General features: G+C 32.3%; 2 protein-coding genes across 2 annotated transcripts; both read right to left on the bottom strand.

Annotated features, from left to right (window-relative positions):
• Positions 1-4590: 4590 nt before the first annotated feature.
• Positions 4591-5884, bottom strand: LOC107956590 (MLP-like protein 28). The gene is made up of 2 exons (XM_016892200.2): positions 5605-5884; positions 4591-5114 (listed from the first exon to the last, which is right to left on the bottom strand). Exons 1-2 carry the CDS (start codon positions 5792-5794, stop codon positions 4849-4851), a joined length of 456 nt encoding a protein of 151 aa, XP_016747689.1. The 5' UTR covers positions 5795-5884; the 3' UTR covers positions 4591-4848.
• Positions 5885-10495: 4611 nt separating this feature from the next.
• On the bottom strand, positions 10496-15544 carry LOC107953871 (protein EARLY FLOWERING 3). Its single transcript, XM_016889310.2, has 4 exons — positions 14750-15544; positions 13709-14538; positions 11831-11882; positions 10496-11712 (listed from the first exon to the last, which is right to left on the bottom strand). The coding sequence occupies exons 1-4, from the start codon at positions 14963-14965 to the stop codon at positions 10696-10698; spliced, it is 2115 nt and encodes a 704-aa protein (XP_016744799.2). The 5' UTR covers positions 14966-15544; the 3' UTR covers positions 10496-10695.
• Positions 15545-18326: the final 2782 nt, after the last annotated feature.

Below are 18326 nucleotides of genomic sequence, written 5' to 3'. Positions count from 1 at the left end.
GGATATTTAATTACTTAGAATCAATGAGAAAAATCGAAGCCCAGTAAGTTAGGGCACGATTTCTCAAATTTTCTAAATATAGAATATTACCTTTATTTTTAAAATTTTATGTGTTTGGAAATTTAAAAGGATATTTTGCTATTTAGGTTTAACGAGAAAATCGGGACCCAGTAAGTTAGGGTACAATTTCCCGAATTTCCAAAATGCAAAATAGTGCCTTATTTACGAAATTTTCCTTTTACAAATTTGGGTAAAAAATGTAACATTTAAAAATAATGTGTGAATAAAAGGTTACATTGATGGAATGATAATAGAGCATAAAATAACAGTTTATGAATAAAAGGTTGCATCAATAAATGACAATAATATGGAACTACGAACAAGCTAGTTATAGTACACAAAATGACAATGAACACACAATATATCTAGTTTAATACCAACATTAATAACCAAAGGAAAATAAAACAAGATAATATATATAACAATCTAAAGTAAATAATAATTTAACATGAATGATTTATAAGAACAATAAATAATAAAAGTTTCTAATAAACAATATACAATAAAACTTAAAATAAATAAATATAAAACGTTTTAGAATAAATAATATTATATATAAAAAGGTACCAACAGTTTCAAAGAATATATACGTACATATGAAAGTTCAAATAAATAGTTTAAACTATTTATACGTACATATGAAAGTTCAAAATAGTTCAAAGAATATATACGTACATATGAAAGTTCAAAAGGGATATATATATTCTTTGATTATTTAAAGTGGATTTGAAAAAGAGAAAAAGAAAAAAAATAAAATAAAATAAACAAACCAACCAAAGAAAAACTAGAAGAAACGAAGCAGAAATAGTAAATTTTATTTCTCTGATGTGCGTTTTTTTTACAAAGAAAATCCAAGAGAAACAAAACAATGACCAGCTTTGGCTTTTATAGCCGATTTCAAACTCTTAAATCTATTGTTTTTGTTGTTTTGCGATTTGGATTTCATTTGTTGTCTGTTGCTTATTTGTGCTTGCGTGTTTATTGCTCTATGCAGGTGTCAGAGGCATGGCAGAGGCTGCGATAGGCCAACGGCGGCGGTGGCTGGTAGCAGGGGGAGCGGCAGAGGCGCGGGATAGGCATGCGGCGCCTAGGGTTTTCTACTGCAAACATTTTGTTTTTTCATTTGGGCTAGATTTGGGCTTGGGTTGCTGTTTGGGTTTTTATTTGGTATTGGCATTGGGCCCGGGTCAAAATTGGGCCCTACAGTTATTATGATAAATTAGTCCAATTCCGAGCCAAATTCTAGTCAATGAAACGGATAGCCTTATTGAAATAGATGATTCCATTAAACAAAGATGATAATAGATGAGTATTTTTTTATTTAATTTTAAATTGTTTTGGGGGGGAATCATGCAAAACTTTGATTCATTATACAAAATGGTCCATATAGAGAATCTCAAATGCTTCGTCTTTGACGTTGACCATTTCAACATTTATGGTTCATTTTAAGCTCATGTTCTTTCATTTATTTTCCAACTTATGTTACATTTTCTATAATTTAAGTCTTTGATTTGATTTTATTCTTTTTAAATTCCTTAAGCCCACTGTCTGTTTGAATGTCAATTTTTTTTTGTCTAATTCTAAATTTCATATAATATTATTTTGTCAAATTTACCCATTATATTATTTTATTGAAATTTAGTATGAAAATTGAAAAGTTATTTCAATTAGGTACTACTATTAAACTTTATCGTTAAATTGTTCTTGAAAATCAAAAGTTTGAATGAATGAAAATTAATAAAGCAACAATTTATATATAACAAATAAGCAAAAATTAGTTGTTTATTTTTTTTTGGTGAAAAATAAAACAATTACATCAAATCAATTGTTTAAAAGCACCTCATTAGGTGGCACATCGAAAATTTGTAAGCTTGACATCCAGTCTAGGCAGAGCTTAGCCAAACGATCTGCAAATTGCAGATTCCTCTCTCTGGCCACATATCTGACCCTCCACTATCCTTCATAACGCATAATCCTTTGAGCTCGTCTAAGCACTGTGATGCTTGAATCTTCCAACCCCTTATCTGTCAAGGCCTTAGCCACCTCTAAATTTACTAACAATTGGATTAACTTCTCAATTTTTGTAATGTATGATGACTAAATTTTCAGAAGTTAAAGTACAATGACTAACTTATCAATTTTCATAAAGTATAGGGATGAATGTGGAGTATGCCTCGCATTTCAGTCAAATTAAGACACAATCAGATAGTGACATCGCAATGAGGAGGAGCTCCTCATCCCGATGAGTTGTCGACGTCATGACAAGAAGAAGATCGTCGTCCCGACGACACAACGCCACCTCGTCCAAACAATGCAAATTCCACGTCACGGCGTGGCGACGTGTTAAGCAATTTTCTTGATTTTTTTCTCCTAGTTAAACTCTGATTATTTGTTTCAGTCGAACTCCGATTAGTGTAGATTATTTTAATATTATTTGAACCTACAAAATTAGCCTCTTTTTACAACCTTAAAAAGAACAACTCAGTACACGTTTAGGTATTAGTTTTTTCAAGCTTTCAGAAAATCTTGTGTTTACGTTTTGAAGGTTCTTATTTTTTGGGTTTCGGGATTTAGTTTTATCTCCATCTTTGTACGATCTTCATTTTTGTTGTTATAGTGAATTTATCTTTCCCCATGGTTTTTTATCCTCTTCGAAAGGGTTTTTCCAAGTAAAATATTTGTGTTCGATCTTTTCAATTACTTTGTTATTTTATTTGTTCGTTTCTTAATCGGGTTTATTTGCAACAATGAAATTTATAATTTAAATATATTTTTTTTGTATTCTTTATTTCATTTGTTTCAGAATAGAGGTGTTCATGTGCCTAATTAGATCATTGTATGTTATTAACATAATTTATGATTGCCCAAGCCTAGCCTAGGCCAAAATATGGCCTCCAATTTTATCTAAACTTGTCCAAATTTGTAAATAGCTAATCCAATATAATTTTAAGCTCTATCACATTTTAAAAACAATTAATTTAATATTTATAAGTTTTTATTTTATTAAAATTTTAAACATAAGCAACATAACATGTTTTATAATATTTAATTTATAATATTATAGATTATTATAGATTTTATTTTTATGTTATATAATATTATAAATGGGCAAGGCCGGGCCATGTTTGGAGTTTTAAATGTTGAAGCCTAAATTTGATTCATAATTTAAATGAGTCTAAATTTTTTTTATTTAAATATTAATTTTAGACCTATTATTTTTGTCCAAAACTTCTCAAATATTAAATCTAACTTTAAATTTGAAAGAATAACCCGAAATTTTAAGTGTGAAAACAAAATAGCACGAACTGCTTCGAGTGTAGACTTGAAAAATTCAAATCAAAACACATAACTAGAAATAGTTTTCTTTGTTTAAGTGTAAAAATGAAAAATCTCTTCTCAAATAGATACCGGCAGAATTGTTATTCTAACAAATTGATTCAATAGTTGAGAATAAATTATCTCTATTTCTAGGCAAAGTAATAATATCTTAAAGTTGTGTCAATAGCTCTATTAATGTCATTTATTTATAGAGAGAGAAAGTAGAACTCTTGTTAAATTGTAAAAGTTTATTTCAACTTAAAAAATGAACTCCTAGCCTATCTAGGAGTATAGGGGCAGCAACCCTAGTTAATAATACTAGGGTTTGTCACCCCGTCATTAACATGGGGCTTTTGGGCCTCTCCCATATCAGATTCAATTACAAATATTTTTTTTATTTCCCAAAATAAACATCTCAATATATATCCAATTAAATAATTTTTTCAACCCAATTTTACATATAAATATTTCCTTCTTCAAAGCAAGACACAGGAAAATCTACATAGCTACACTTTGTAAAAGCACCCTCTAAACTTAAACAAACCACTACCTTTATGGCTCTACAATCATCTATTGTGTGAATCTGGTTTTTCACACCATCTACGGCGTGAGCCATCATCGTCGTCGTCCTTTCTAATTTACTAATGTTATAATAAATATGATATATTCAACAACAGAGATTAAAAATATGTATACACAAATGATTACGATCCTTTATTTTATTATAATTTTCATGAAAGAGCATAAGAATCTACATAATATTTGTGAAGTGTTCTAAGGAAGCGTAGCAAATACGTAGAACGAATTGTATTCGGAATCAACCTAAAAGAGAAAAGAATATATATGTTAAAAAAACTTAAGTTAATTTATTAATTTTTCATACGACCAAGAAAAGCAATTGTTCTGTTTAATGAAAGGCCAAAAAACCTTAAATTTAATGTTTTAATTTCTGAAAAGGCCTAAAAGGCAATTCTCCCATTTAGTCAGACCCCTTTGGCTACTTGTTAATCTATGCTATTTTTATGTATATATGAGTTTTAATCTAAATTATTTAGAATCCTCAATTATGATGATATTAATTTAATTCTACTTTGTAGTTGTTGGAACATTTATTTATAATAATGTTATTCTTGTATAGTCTTTAAAAAATCGAGCTGCACGACTAGTGATGAAGTGTCAGTGACATGTTAAACCCCGAACAGAGTGTCGATAGGAGGAGAATGAATCTTATTTTATTAATAATACATATACATAACGATCAAAAGCGAATTCGTTTTACATGTAATTAAGATCAAAAGTAAATTTATTTTACATGTAGTTAATACCTTAGTATTATTTATTGATGCATGTACATCATCAGGTACTCATTAATATGCCTTTCTTTTTCTTTTTTTAATTTAAGGATTCATACTTAATTTCCATACCATACAATAGTTATTGTCAATATTCCCTTTCCGAAACAGAACTTGATTAGGCATCAAGAAGATAAGCATCGATATTCTTGGTCAAGCACATCATGTAGCTGGTGTACTTGTCTGGATCAGGGATGCTCTCGTTTTGCTTTTCGAATTCCATAGTCCATTTCACCAAGCTCCCCTCACCCATGGGCGTGATGTTAAAGATGCTCCTCCAACTCTTATAATAGTTCAAGATTTGACCCTCCACCATTTTCAAAACCATTGTCTTGTTTTCGTCGTCAACGTTCTCAAGTATCTCTTTAACCATTTCAGACTTACCTACAACACGCATTAATTAGCTATACAAGAAGTATATGGTACTACATATATATCATATGCTTCAAATTGTGTGGAAAGCGCGCAAAAGTATTTTAGAATATTTTAGAGGTCTATGTATTAGGCATTTTGTTTTTTTTTTATTAAAAAAAAAAGACAAATCAATCTTTTTACTTTAGATTAAAGAACAAATTGGTTCTTCTGTTAAATATTTCATCAATTTTTATTATTACAAATTGATTCTTGTACATTAGTATAAAGTACTTATGGCATGTCATGTGTCATTGTCTAATTATTCTATTAACTTCGTCAGTTTTTAGCAGCAAAAATGGATGAAAAATTTAACAGAAATAATTTATTTGCTCTTTGATCTAACGTACTAGTTTGCCCCTTTTTTTTAGTAGAATGGACAAAATATAATCGGATTCCTAATACACGAGGAAAACATATTTATATACTTGATTGTGTGAGCTATATATTTGATGGTATTTACCTTCGGAAACATAAGACCAAAGCCTGACGCAGCCGACAGTATTCCAATCACCTTGAAGAAGTTTGCCATCTATCATTAATCCGTTGGACATCTTTGGTATCAAATGGGATTTGGTCCTGAATGTATTGTAGAACTTCTCAGCTGGTGTCTTGATCACTATTTGGCAATCCATCTTCTTAAGTTCAGCCATAGTTTCACTTCGTAGGAGACTAAGAATATAATTGAGAGGACTTGAATGCAGAATCGTTGTGTCTGGTCGAGTGTCTTATATAGAAAGATGATGGAACCCTTCGAGTCCCTAATGAGAACAGAAATATGTTTGCATTTAAATTATCAAATATTAGACAAAAACCGGTTAGTGGTGGGGGACTGGGGATCGATCAAGTGTGATTCGATGAAAATTATGGACCAAAGTCCACAGCTTTTTCACCAATGCTAATGGATTGGAATCTCTAATTGGTCTACCAAGTTGATTAATAAAACAGAATAGAACTTCTAATTAAAAGGGAAATTGAGTGGGATAGCTTTCCATATATTATTACAACTTTGGTCGATCGAGAATATTTTCAACAACGCTTTATGTATTTTAATTCTCTATCCTCCCATATTTTCAATTATGTCAGTGTAAAAGTTTTCAATATAATTATATTTTTCATACAGGTAAGTTTTTAAATAAATCTAATATCATTATCATATCGATCAATAAGCTATGGCCAGCTAAAAGGTATCCAGGACTCCGCTGCTATGATCACCATATTTTCCACCAGATGTAGATGATGGCGATTTAGTTGACAAAGTATAGTCATCCCCTGTTGGAGGTGTTGTATATCAGATCGTAACGGTTCCAACCTCCGGTTAGTGTTAACATGATTGTGAAAATTTGCTTTCATCTGCTTATTAGGAGTCTTGCAACACCAACACATGATACTGAGATTATGAAAGCGAAATAAGATAGAACGTACCAATAACAGTCGACAATGTAGTTTTGAGTCTCCTCTAATCGTCCTCCATATGATGATTTGATTGCCTTTGGCATCCATGGCTAGGGCTGCACCACCAGTTAGGCCAGTACTATGATTGGAATGCCTCCTCAATACCAGATGCCTGACATCGTAGTGAGGAGACAGTGCAGCGGTCATGTTGGACGGTAGATTCTTCCTGAAAAGCTCTCAAGATAGAAATGGCAAAATAGTTAGCCTGAAGAATACACTTCACTGGAGAAGGTTTTGTGTGCGAAAAAACACATACATTTCGACTTTTCCAGATAGTCCAAACGTTTGGAGCAATATAAGAAAGAAAATGCCTGATTCGTCGGGTCCTGGTAGAATATCGTATTCAATATTTGGTACAGCCATAGTTAGATACTAGCTTCTTCAATGGTGTCAAGTCTAAAATTCATGTACCTTCCAAACCAAATAGCCTTCGCGAAAGAACACTCTTTGAACAAATGGTTCACTGACTCAGATTCCCTTTGGCACATGGGGCAGATATCATTTTCAACAATGCCTTGATTTTTGAGTTCAACATACAAGGGCAAACAATTATTTAACAACTTCCAAACAAATATTAGTACTTAATATGGTAATCTCAATTGCCATAGCTTTCTCCAATTGCAGTGTTGGTTGGTAGGTAAGGAATGAGGGAATGGTCCGTAGCTAGTCATAAGCACTTTTAACAGAAAAATTACCGCTATGATTGTATTTCCAGACATATTTATCCTTACCTCCAACCATGGAAAAACCCCGTGAACACAACTCTTGGAGTGTATCCCACATTTGATTATTAGAGTCTATGTATCTGTGACAAGTAGTACTATAGGGCAAATAATTGGGATTAGTTTTGGTGAACAAAAGAATTGGATAGAATAACAACATTTTCCCCTTCCCTCTTACAAATATCACGTCCGCATGGAAGGTTGTTCCAAAACCAAGAGTCAGATTGCCAGAGAGGCAAATCAAGAAAATGGTGATCGTGACAGTATTTCCCAAGTAAGATGCTTTAGGTAAAGTTCTCCTGATCTATTAGCATTCTCCAAGCTTTCTTGCAGAGAAGAGCTTCATTTAAGAGCTCGGTACCATGGACACCCAACCCACGTTGTTCAACAGGGGAGCATAATTTTTTCCAAATTGACGTGTAATTTCCACTTGTTTAAAGCAAGACATGACATATAGAGGAATAGATGACAACGCAAATTTTATAAGATTATATCTTCCCCATAGAGACAGTCACTTGGCTTCCCATCCTGCAAGCTTAGTCTGAAGTTTGTGGATCATATGACGAAAGGTACGGCAGATAGCAAATGTATTTTTTAATTTCACCGAGAGATTCTAGACCTCTTTATGACTATTTATTTGATGAAAAAGACAAGAGGTATGGTTTCGTATATTTGGTGATTGGTGATTGTGAAATTAATTTCTTGGATACCAAAAAATAAATAAGATAGTCAAATATGAAATTGTCATGATAAGAAAAGATAAAGTGACACTGTAATTTACCAACCGTAGAAAAGATATTTATGACATTATTTTGCGAAAGAATGGATAATTGAACATGGTGAGGATGTTGGTATTGTGAATTTTCAAGACACAAATAAAAATAAAAGACAATTAACATAGTTATGTTGAAAAATTGAAAATTTAGGGATGAGACACAAGCCTATAATATTTGATAGTCTAAAGAGATAACAGTACTGTGTAAGAATATGTAGTAGCATTAAAGAACAAGTATTCGTCATTTGCAAATAGGAGATGGAAGACGGGAGGACATGTCCTTGCGATGCAAATACCCCGTATCACTTGCTCAGATTCAGCTTTTAAGAGCAATAATGAAAGTATATTTTGACAAAAGGGATCTCCCTAACGTAGGCCTCTACTAGGGACAAAAGGCTCCGTACGACTACCATTAATGAGGACTTGATATGTTAACTGAACTAATGCATTGGTGGACAAGCTGCTTCCAATGCTTGTTAAATCCCATGATTTCCGTTACACAAAGCAAGAAATCCCAACTTATGCGACTACACGTCTATTTTGAATACCCTTCCCTGTCTTCTTTCACTAGATGGTACAGATTAGTTCACTCCCGAGCAGCACGTTATCCATGATCCCTCCACCATGAATGAGTGCATTCTGAAAAGGGGTAATTAACTGCTTCATGAAAGGCTTTAATTAATTAACTAACATCATACACTACCTCTTACATGTCACGTTGCAATGACTAATCTGTCAAAAATTTATGATGAATTCAATCGTTAAATTTATCAGTACATATAAAATTTTAAATTGATCCAATATCTTTATCATATAGATCTAAAATATAGTTTATATTAATATATTTATTAGTTAAAAGTATTTTATATAATAAAAATAATTAAAAAATTTAAATTTACTCCCAACTTTAAATAAATAAAACATGAAATGTGGCAATTAAATTAATAGTAGAAAAAATTGTTTGATCCACCAAAGTTTTAATAATATTTGGAAACTCAATTTCCTTTTTAATTAGAAGTTGTATTCTGTTTTATTAATCAGACCACTTAGAGAACCCAATCCATTAGCATTGGCCAAAGAGCTGAGGACATTGCTCATCCAATCAACACCGTTGATCGATCCCCAATCCCCACCACTCTCCACCAAAGACTGAAAGTAGAAATGAAGGCTGACGACAGAAACCAAAGGTTTATGCTTTAGGTTTTTAAGTTTTAATATTTATAAGTTGAGTATCACCATTAGTCAAATTACGGGTAGTTTTCGTTTCCATCACTTAATTAAAAAATTATAATTTGATCACTCATTTTCTCACTTAAATTTTTTTAATTTTAATTTTTCCAATTTTTAAAAAAAATTTAATTTTTATCATCTTATATACTCATTTTCTCACTTAAATTTTTTTAATTTTAATTTTTCCAATTTTTTAAAAAAATTTAATTTTTATCATCTTATATACACTTAGGAGCAAATTATCGTATAAAAATTGAGTATTAAAATTATTATACCAACTAAAAAATGGGTGACTATCAAAATAATTTCAAAAAATTTAATGATCAAATTATAACTCTTTTTAATTAATTGACCAAAATAAAAACTTGCTCTTAATTTAATATAATTTAATAACTAAAGGTGAAATTTACCATAATTTCAATTAATACCAAATCACTAACTAACAAAAAAAGGAGGAGGAAATACTAGTACTAAATAGAACTATGAATAATTTGTCCATAAAACTGAACAAAAGCAAACCAAACCAAACCAAAACCAAAACCAAACCATGTGAGGTTGTAATCAAAATAGACAATCACAAAAATGAAATTAGGTATTAGTATGTATTGATATCATTATATTTCAATATACTGATTCAAATTTGTCAGTACTTTTTAAATATTTTTCATAGATATATAAATTATTTTTGTATATAATATATTTAATATACTAAACTTAATCAAATGATTATATTTTAATTTAAATGAAATAATAAAAAATAAAGATAAAAAGGTAAAAAGTCAATTTAAAATATTAAAAACTTGTACTAATCGGTCTGAACCACTCACCGGTACAAGACAATATTGATCGAAATGGTACAAGACAATATTGATCGAAATGAAGTTTAAACTAGTTACTAATGATTTAAAACCGAAATGTAAATACACCGACTAATATGATTGATACCGGAATGATACCTAATATCATGGTTGTAATGTAATGAAGCATATGGTTGAAAGAAGAAAACTCAAGAAATTAAAACTAGTTTGCACTAAAAGAACCTATTGAATCAATGATACAATAAAGATACGGACATTCAAAAGAAGTCATCAGATATTATAATTCTACCATCATGTTCAAAGAGCTTATGTTTCTCATAAAAGGGTCTTGAATCAGCCTAAAAAATGCAGAGATGAAAGAAAATTCATATTACATTGACTTGTAATCTCTCAAACATATATCTACATATGAATAAATTATAACCAGAAAATATGTAAGAAAATGTTACACCAAAAAGTAAGAGATAATATTGTTCAAGCAGCACACCTAGGTAGATGGAGTCCACTATGATTTACCGGTAATGGTTTTGTTTGATATGTAAAGCAAGCTCATCTTAGTCCCGTTGCTTTCTCTCTTTCTGTATAGATTGGAAAATTCGTGCCGCCGATTCAGTGGCTGACCTTGGATTATGAGGCACAACTCGTATCACTCTCGTCCTCTGGTCAGTTTCGCGAGGCTTCAAGGCTCCCTCCAGATTGGCTGGAGCTGTAGGGAGAAGTGAAGGTGTATTTTTCCCTTCAGAGGTGCTACGGGTCCCGTCTTTCTCTGTTCTCTCACTAGGACTGCTTGCATTACATCGTTGTTGCTCAGCATCTTTAGATGCTTGATACTTCGTGACAGGAGGAATAGCACCATTCTTCTCGTTTGGCAGATTAGATGAACTTTGTTGCTGCATGTTGAAGTTAGCTCCACTTCCAGATAACTGGACACTTTGGGCATGGGACCCCGCTCCGGCAAATTGGGTCATCTGTTCCATGGCAGACCCTGAGAATGCCGGGTTCATGACTGGCATACCATAAGGAGGAAAGTAAGAGTGACCGCCTAAAGGAGTGCCTGGTAGAGCCCCCAGTCCTTGATGAGGAGTTGGAACTCCGTAAGCTGATGTCATGAAGTTTCCGGTCATTGGATTTTGTCCAAAAGGTCCACAGCCTCCACAAGCAGATTCCATGAATCCAGGTCCCGGATAGGGCTTGTATATCAGTCCTTCAGAGGGGGACATGACAGGGACCAGCCACTGGTGCCCGAGCATTTGATTGAAACACCAAGGGTTCATTTTGTTATCACCATTAGCGGGAGAAGGTGGTGGATTTCCAAGGAAAGGCCCATTATTTGAAGGCTGACTACCATTTTTCACAGAAGAGAGGGATGTCCTACCAACCGCATTTTCTGCTGAACATTCCATTTTATAACTTATCTTCTCAGCATCATCTTTGCGATTATTTTGTGGCACTGGTTTTACAATTAACTCTTGAGGAAGCTTCTTTACAGGAGAGTCTTTGAAAGAAGGTTTGCTCAGATATGCTGCATCCTCAAGCAAGATATGTGGTGATCCAGCAATTAATCTCTGAACCTGTTTCAACCCAAAGTATGAAGCATTTTAACTATATATATTCAAGTATCTTCATGTGTATGCATGTATCCATATGAGAACCGGAAGAAATGGATAAACAAGTCAAGGATCACCTTACCTTAATCAGCCTATGTAACTCAAACACTTGTACAGCAAATACTCTTTGTTGACTGTAGAGAGTAACAGGAGTTTATCAACAAAATGTTGCAGAGGTCATAATAAACAGTTTTAACAGAAAAAACTGCTGGCAGGTAAAAGGGGAAGATCAACTGGATACTCATCACAATAATGCTTGAAAGCATCAACTGGACACAGTTCTGATATTATGCATACAAAAATTGCTTCATATGAGGACAAGGTTGCTAAAGTAGTTCACAGGTAAAGAGTTTAAGCTTATTATTCCTCTCACTTTTCCTCAAATCCTTGTTTTATGATGTGGGGAGGGGTGGTTTGTAACTCATTCACAACTGAATCTCCATGGGATGAAACCTTCTAAAATAACATCAGGCTTAACAACATACCTTATGCACTTTGTAGCAATTAGATATTTCTAAAGCAGAATCCAACAAATAGAAGTCAATTTCATGCAAACAAATATGCTAGCATTATGTTGAAGAAAACACCAAAATAAACAATCTAGCTATATCTATAATAGTCAATCAGAAGAATTCTTCAATGTCACCTTTGAATCGGCCAAATATAAAAACATTAGTTTCAGTACAATAAAATCAAAGCCAAAGCCACATGCAATTGCTGCAAATAGAATATTATCAATTTATAGAATGTACACAAACAGATATTTCCTTGCATAGATATATGTGCAAAATTGAGTAAAACATATCGTAGATGTACAACAATTAGCAGCTGAAACATAGGACGGAACTATTAATCTAAATTGCAGTAGACCTATACATCCCAATACCGCATAAATCCTTCACCACAAAGCCCAAAATATCAAGCTAGACAAAATCCCTTTTGCCAAAATATCCATCACCAACTTATAAAGAATTTAAAACATTTCCCAGTTACCCTCCTCCAAGATCCACCCAACATTAGCTCCAGGGATAATCCTCCGTTGCTCCTTCTCCTGCTCAAGACCTCAGGATAAAAGGTGAAGAAAGCTGCACCAACCCAAGACAAGAATATATCTCAAATGAAGATAAGCAGACACGGAATAAGAGGAGTTCTGCTGTCTCAGTTGTTGCTTGGACAAATTAGGATAGCCCTCTCCCTGCTAGAAGATGATCCATGGTTAATAAGTTATTGAGGGCCTCTGAACACATAAAAATGCCACTTTGAGCAGAACTCCAGATCATTACTTCTCCCTCCTTCAAAGCCATATTACTATGCTCCATAATATATCATTTATTCCATACTCAACTGTCAGTAACCTAAGTTGCATTCAGCATACTAAAGTCAACTTTAACCTGTGATAATAACTAGAATAGTGATCCTAGTCAATGCCCAATTGTAGTTTCAACCAAGAGAAAATATTTAAAATGCTTAATGTCTTTACAGCTATTTCTAATTGTCTAACTTTCATAATGATTGAAAGCAATGCTTCTATTTCTACATAATAACCATGGGGCTAAAAGTTACAGCTCGATACTGTAACAAGTGAGAATACAATAGAGCAAACCTCAGAACATATAATCACATTTAAACTAATAGTAACATACCATTCAATTAAATTATCATGAAAACATTGCATGGATAAATTCTATGTCAATATATCAAATCAGGACAATAATTTCACTATTGGAACGGGCATCACATTGAATCATCTAATCTTAATATATACTACACCTCTTGTTCCACCCCTCCTCCTAAGGGACCTAAAAATTTTCTTGTTTAAGTTCTCATTCCCAAAGGCACAAAACTTGCACTGTTTTTTCGTCATATGTACGAGTGTATAATCTGAGTAAGTATTCACAGAGATAAAAATCCAGAAAAGTGAAAAAAATCCAAGACAATATACTTAACAATGAATGCTTACTTAACAATAGCTCTTCTTGCTTTCCAGAAACGCTTCTGACCTATTATTCCCACCACGTCATCAGCAGAGATATCCAAGCCTGATACAGTATCCACCGCAGAGGTCTCAGAGACATCATCGCTTTTATCTCCATTTGCCCACTGCAGTGAGCCACAAGTCTTGTCTTCATGGCATTCACTGTCATTACTAGTTTCATCAGGAACACTGCGATTCCCCTCTGAATAAGACAGACTTCTCTTCCGGGAAAGGGTTCCCTCACCATTTTCTTTCATCAAGGAAGCATCATCAGCACATCCATTATCAACTGGTTGCCGGTCAGCTCTCAACTTTTCTACCAAGCAAGCATCAATTTCACGTGAACCACTTAATCTAGATGCTGGAATCTCTTCACAATATTGATCAGGGGACACATTGTCCTCTTTGGCATATCCATCAATCGTTTCTCTAGTTGAAGAATTAGCAGCAGGTTTTATTGAGCGCTCCCTACTTGAGCACACTTGAAAGCTCCCTTCACTCTGATCTCTTACCTCCTTTCTTGAACCGACACCAGAAGAGCTACATCGATTTGTATCATTATCACGAACATTACAGACTTTTTCCCCATCAAACCCTTCCTTATTTTTGCAATGTTGCAGACCTGTCTCTGAATTAACAAAAACAGGAACCAAGAAATCATCTTCATCTCCAACCTTCTTTCTTGGTTCAAGGCGTGCCATCGGAGCATTTACACTTGCTCCTCCATGCTGTCGTGTATGAATCTTCTCAGCCTGATTAGTAGATGCCGAATTCGATACACGAGAAGGAAAAAGCCTATTTTGAAGGCTACTTCCCTGCAGGCATCAACCAGTTACAGCATGAATCACCATGACTACAAAATCACTATAGTTCACGTTTCATTTGCCTAAATACTAAGGAAATAACTAATCCCTCACCAAACCCACAACAGATATATAAAACAAGTCATAAAGAAAGGAATTCATCCCTTGTGAACCAATAAGAATAACAAAGAGACATGTAGATAAATTGAAAACACACACCAACCTGGCTTGAGGAAGTAGGAGGAACCAAACTGCTTGAATTACTTGTGTTAAGAGGCAAGAGGCCAGGGTTAAACCTCTGTGAGGGAATACTCAGCTGCTCATAAAGGGCCATCTTATTCCTTGGCGGAGCCCTCGGCCCTCCTTTTTCTGTATCATTAACATGAAGCCTAGGGAACATAGGCTCCATATTCTTCTCATCATCCTTCCCTCTTTTCATTTATCTTGTTTTCGATATCAAAATTTCAACCCAAATAATAATAACACAATTACCAAAACCCACTTTTGCATAAAATTCACGAAGATACCTAATGAACTACATCACCAAAGTTAAAACCCACCACTAAAAGCTCAAAATTTAACAAACCCATAAAGCAATAACTTAAATTGGTCGATGCCCAGACTTCAAAATGCACCTTTGACTTGGATTGAACAGTCTTTACAATAACGCAGAGAATAACCAGATCGGACAATGGTGATTTGCAACTCAAACGAAGAAAAAGGGGAAAAAGGAAATAAATTAAGGAAATAAAGAATCGTTTGGATATGGAAAAATTAAAAATGGTATAGTTGATAAAGAGAAGATAGATTAAATGAAAACGGTGAGAAAGGAGAAGGAAATTGAAGTGTAAGGTTAGGGATTTCTATGAAGAACAAGAAGAAGAGGCAACCATGGTAGGTCTGAGAAAAGGGCAAAGCGTTTAGATTTCGGGCCCACTTTTGGATGGAACTAGAAGCTCCTTTTCCTCTTGGATTTTCTATATTTTACTCTCTGCCATGGTTGGCCCCCAACAATTCTTATCCATTTGAAATTTTTTAACCATTGAGTACTTTTCTTGCAAAAATACCCTCCTACCCCCCATTGGATTTTGCGTTCACATTTGGCACCATTTCTCGCTTAGACCTTTTTAAGTCTCTCTCTCTGGCGTCTTCCTGTTTTAATAAGAGGGTAAACCGGTAAACCACTTTGATTCATTTAACTACTAGTTTTTTTTTGGTGTTACCTCAATATTACTAAAATTGTGTATATATATAGGTTCAAAAAATAGATTTGAACAAAAAAAAGATTTGTTTAAAAAATAAATCAAGCCTCATGTAAGGGTTTTTTGTCTAGGCCCGACCTAAATTTGTATTAAAAAAATCTCTGGTGTTTTACTGTTGCTTTCCCACTTTTTACCTTGTTTTGCTATCATTTCACTATCATATTGCTATTATTTTGTGGTTAATGTTTGGAATTTATATAATATTTGTTTTATTGTTAATTTTGCTACTATTTTAGAAGTATTTGCGTGTTAAATTGTACTTATTTTAGTGTTATCTAAATATAAATATTCGAATACTTTTCTCTTTGTCTTGATGCTTGGATATCTCTCTATTGAATCTTGAAGTGTATTTATATCAATGAACAAATATGTGGACGTTTATAATTGTTTGGATGAATTCTAACCGTTGGAAGCATTCTCGAGACATGGCTAAAAAATAGCTATTATATAGCCATTGGCAAACCGAGACATGAATTGTGTCTCAAGACAAGCAGCTCTTGAAGCATATTTTTGCTTCGACTTTTTATGTCTATAGTCATGTGTCTCGAAATTTGCATACCAAAATCTCTTAAAAACATTTTAAAGCATTTTGGTATTAACCCAGAAATATTTAGATAAATTAAAACATATTTGAAACATATTTTTAAGTATTTTGTAAGTTTTCAAAAATGTTTGATAAAAGTTTGAATCATATTAATAGAATTTTCAAATTTTTTTATGATACCCTTTGCCTAGCAAGTGGAAATTGAGCTTCCAATTAATGAGAGAACCCCCATCAAATGTCTAAAGCAAGTTAGAGTGAGTTTGGATGGGCGATTGGGTGCGGTACGGTGCGTTTAGCTTACTTTTTGTCTTACGCTACAGTATCGCTACAATATCTAATCTAACCGCCACTGCTGTTTTTACACTAACCATAGGTAAACGTACTGTCCATCCAAACTCACCCTTAGTAGAAGAAGGAGATTGAATTGGGGAATTTCCAATTTCAACCCAACTATCTTATTAGCCAGACCGAATCCAAACCACAAAGCTCGTATAATGATAGATGACAGAAACTGAGGGAAAATTGACATCAACACACTAGCAATTGAGTAATTAGAATTTGGGGATTTAGGGTTTGCTGGCGTTAACGAGAGGAAAAAACTATTAAGATGATTAAAGAAACAACAAATGTGAGAGCTAGAGAATTATTTATGTTTTTACTAAAGACATCAACGTTTATTTAATATTATATTTTTGTAAACTCGAGAAAATATATATTTAACTAAATAATTTTATATATGTATTTTGAAAAGTAAATTTAGCTGTATACGTCTTACTTTGTTTAATATTATTTTTTTTATAATTTTAAAAATACGAATTTCGGCGATTGTGTCTTATCTCGATTGGTACGGACCTTATTGCCAATGCATGAGCACGTAGATTCGAGATTTATGAGTTGAAAAGGGGTTACGAATAGTTCTAGATATTGTGTCAAAAAAATAGATACATCTTGTTAAAAAACGGATTTCAAAGCATTCAAATATTTAATATATTTTATTTTGAAAATTAGAGGGGTTAGACTTAGTTTAAGCTTATTATAAAAATAAATAAATTCATCATTAAATTAAATTAAAAGGTCAGTAATATTATTAAAATAGAAAGAGACCAAAAAAAAAAGTTGTGTTTGCTTCGCTCGAAACAATTTTTAAAAAATAGATTGAATTTTTTGAAAAATTTAGTATCTTTGAATGATTCTTTGTTAAATATTTTCATTGTTTGAAAAATTTTCTGAAAATCATTTTTTGAAACATGTTTTCAATGAAACAAACACAATATAAATTATATTTGTTAAAGAATATATTTAGCAACCGAAATTTGTTTTATAATAAGATGATATTTTATAATAACTAATATCTTATATAGATTTAACAATAATCAATGTCTAATTAAAATTTAATTTGAAGTTATACGAGAGTGAATGGTACAACATTGAAAGTGGAAAGGATAAATAAAATTAAATGGGATTTAAAATACCTGTATTTGTATTATTGAATTATTCATATTTTATATTATAAAACATTTATTTATCTAATATATTTTCCTAAAAAATAAAATTTAATATAATTCAATTACTAAAATATTAATATAGAATTTCAATAAAATATTATGAATATTACTTAAAATTTAAAATAGTTACGGGTTTAAAATTTATTATTGAAATAAATTTGTAATATTAAATAATTTTATTAAAAAATAAATTATGTTAATAATTTATTTATGATTAAAATATAAATGTGAATGATTAATACTATTGAAAATTATTATAGTTAATAATATTTTTAAAATTTTTAAAAATTTAGTTTAAAAATTTATTAATATAATAATATTTGATTATATAAAAATGAATTTACACATTTTTCCAGAAAATGACATACATTTTCCAAAAAGAAAAATTGTGTATTCACCAATTTATTTTGAAAAAAAAATTAATCAGAAATTATTTTCTATTAAACAATTATAAAAATGATAATTTGTATAGAGTTATTTTGGGTGAAA

The sequence above is a fragment of the Gossypium hirsutum genome, chromosome D07 (genome assembly GCF_007990345.1).
Source record: "Gossypium hirsutum isolate 1008001.06 chromosome D07, Gossypium_hirsutum_v2.1, whole genome shotgun sequence".
Classification (NCBI taxonomy): Eukaryota; Viridiplantae; Streptophyta; class Magnoliopsida; order Malvales; family Malvaceae; genus Gossypium; species Gossypium hirsutum.
This window is presented reverse-complemented; position numbering and strand designations above follow the sequence as displayed.

Excerpts from the sequence above, each read along its gene's own strand:
- LOC107956590 (XM_016892200.2), bottom strand. The coding sequence starts at position 5,794 with ATGGCTGAACTTAAGAAGATGGATTGCCAAATAGTGATCAAGACACCA. Across the intron at positions 5,115-5,604 it reads TTGGTCTTATGTTTCCGAAG|GTAAGTCTGAAATGGTTAAA; the intron begins GTAAATACCATC and ends TGCGTGTTGTAG.
- LOC107953871 (XM_016889310.2), bottom strand. The coding sequence starts at position 14,965 with ATGAAAAGAGGGAAGGATGATGAGAAGAATATGGAGCCTATGTTCCCT. Across the intron at positions 14,539-14,749 it reads CTCCTACTTCCTCAAGCCAG|GGAAGTAGCCTTCAAAATAG; the intron begins GTTGGTGTGTGT and ends TGATGCCTGCAG. Across the intron at positions 11,883-13,708 it reads GCAAGAAGAGCTATTGTTAA|TCAACAAAGAGTATTTGCTG; the intron begins GTAAGCATTCAT and ends TACTCTCTACAG.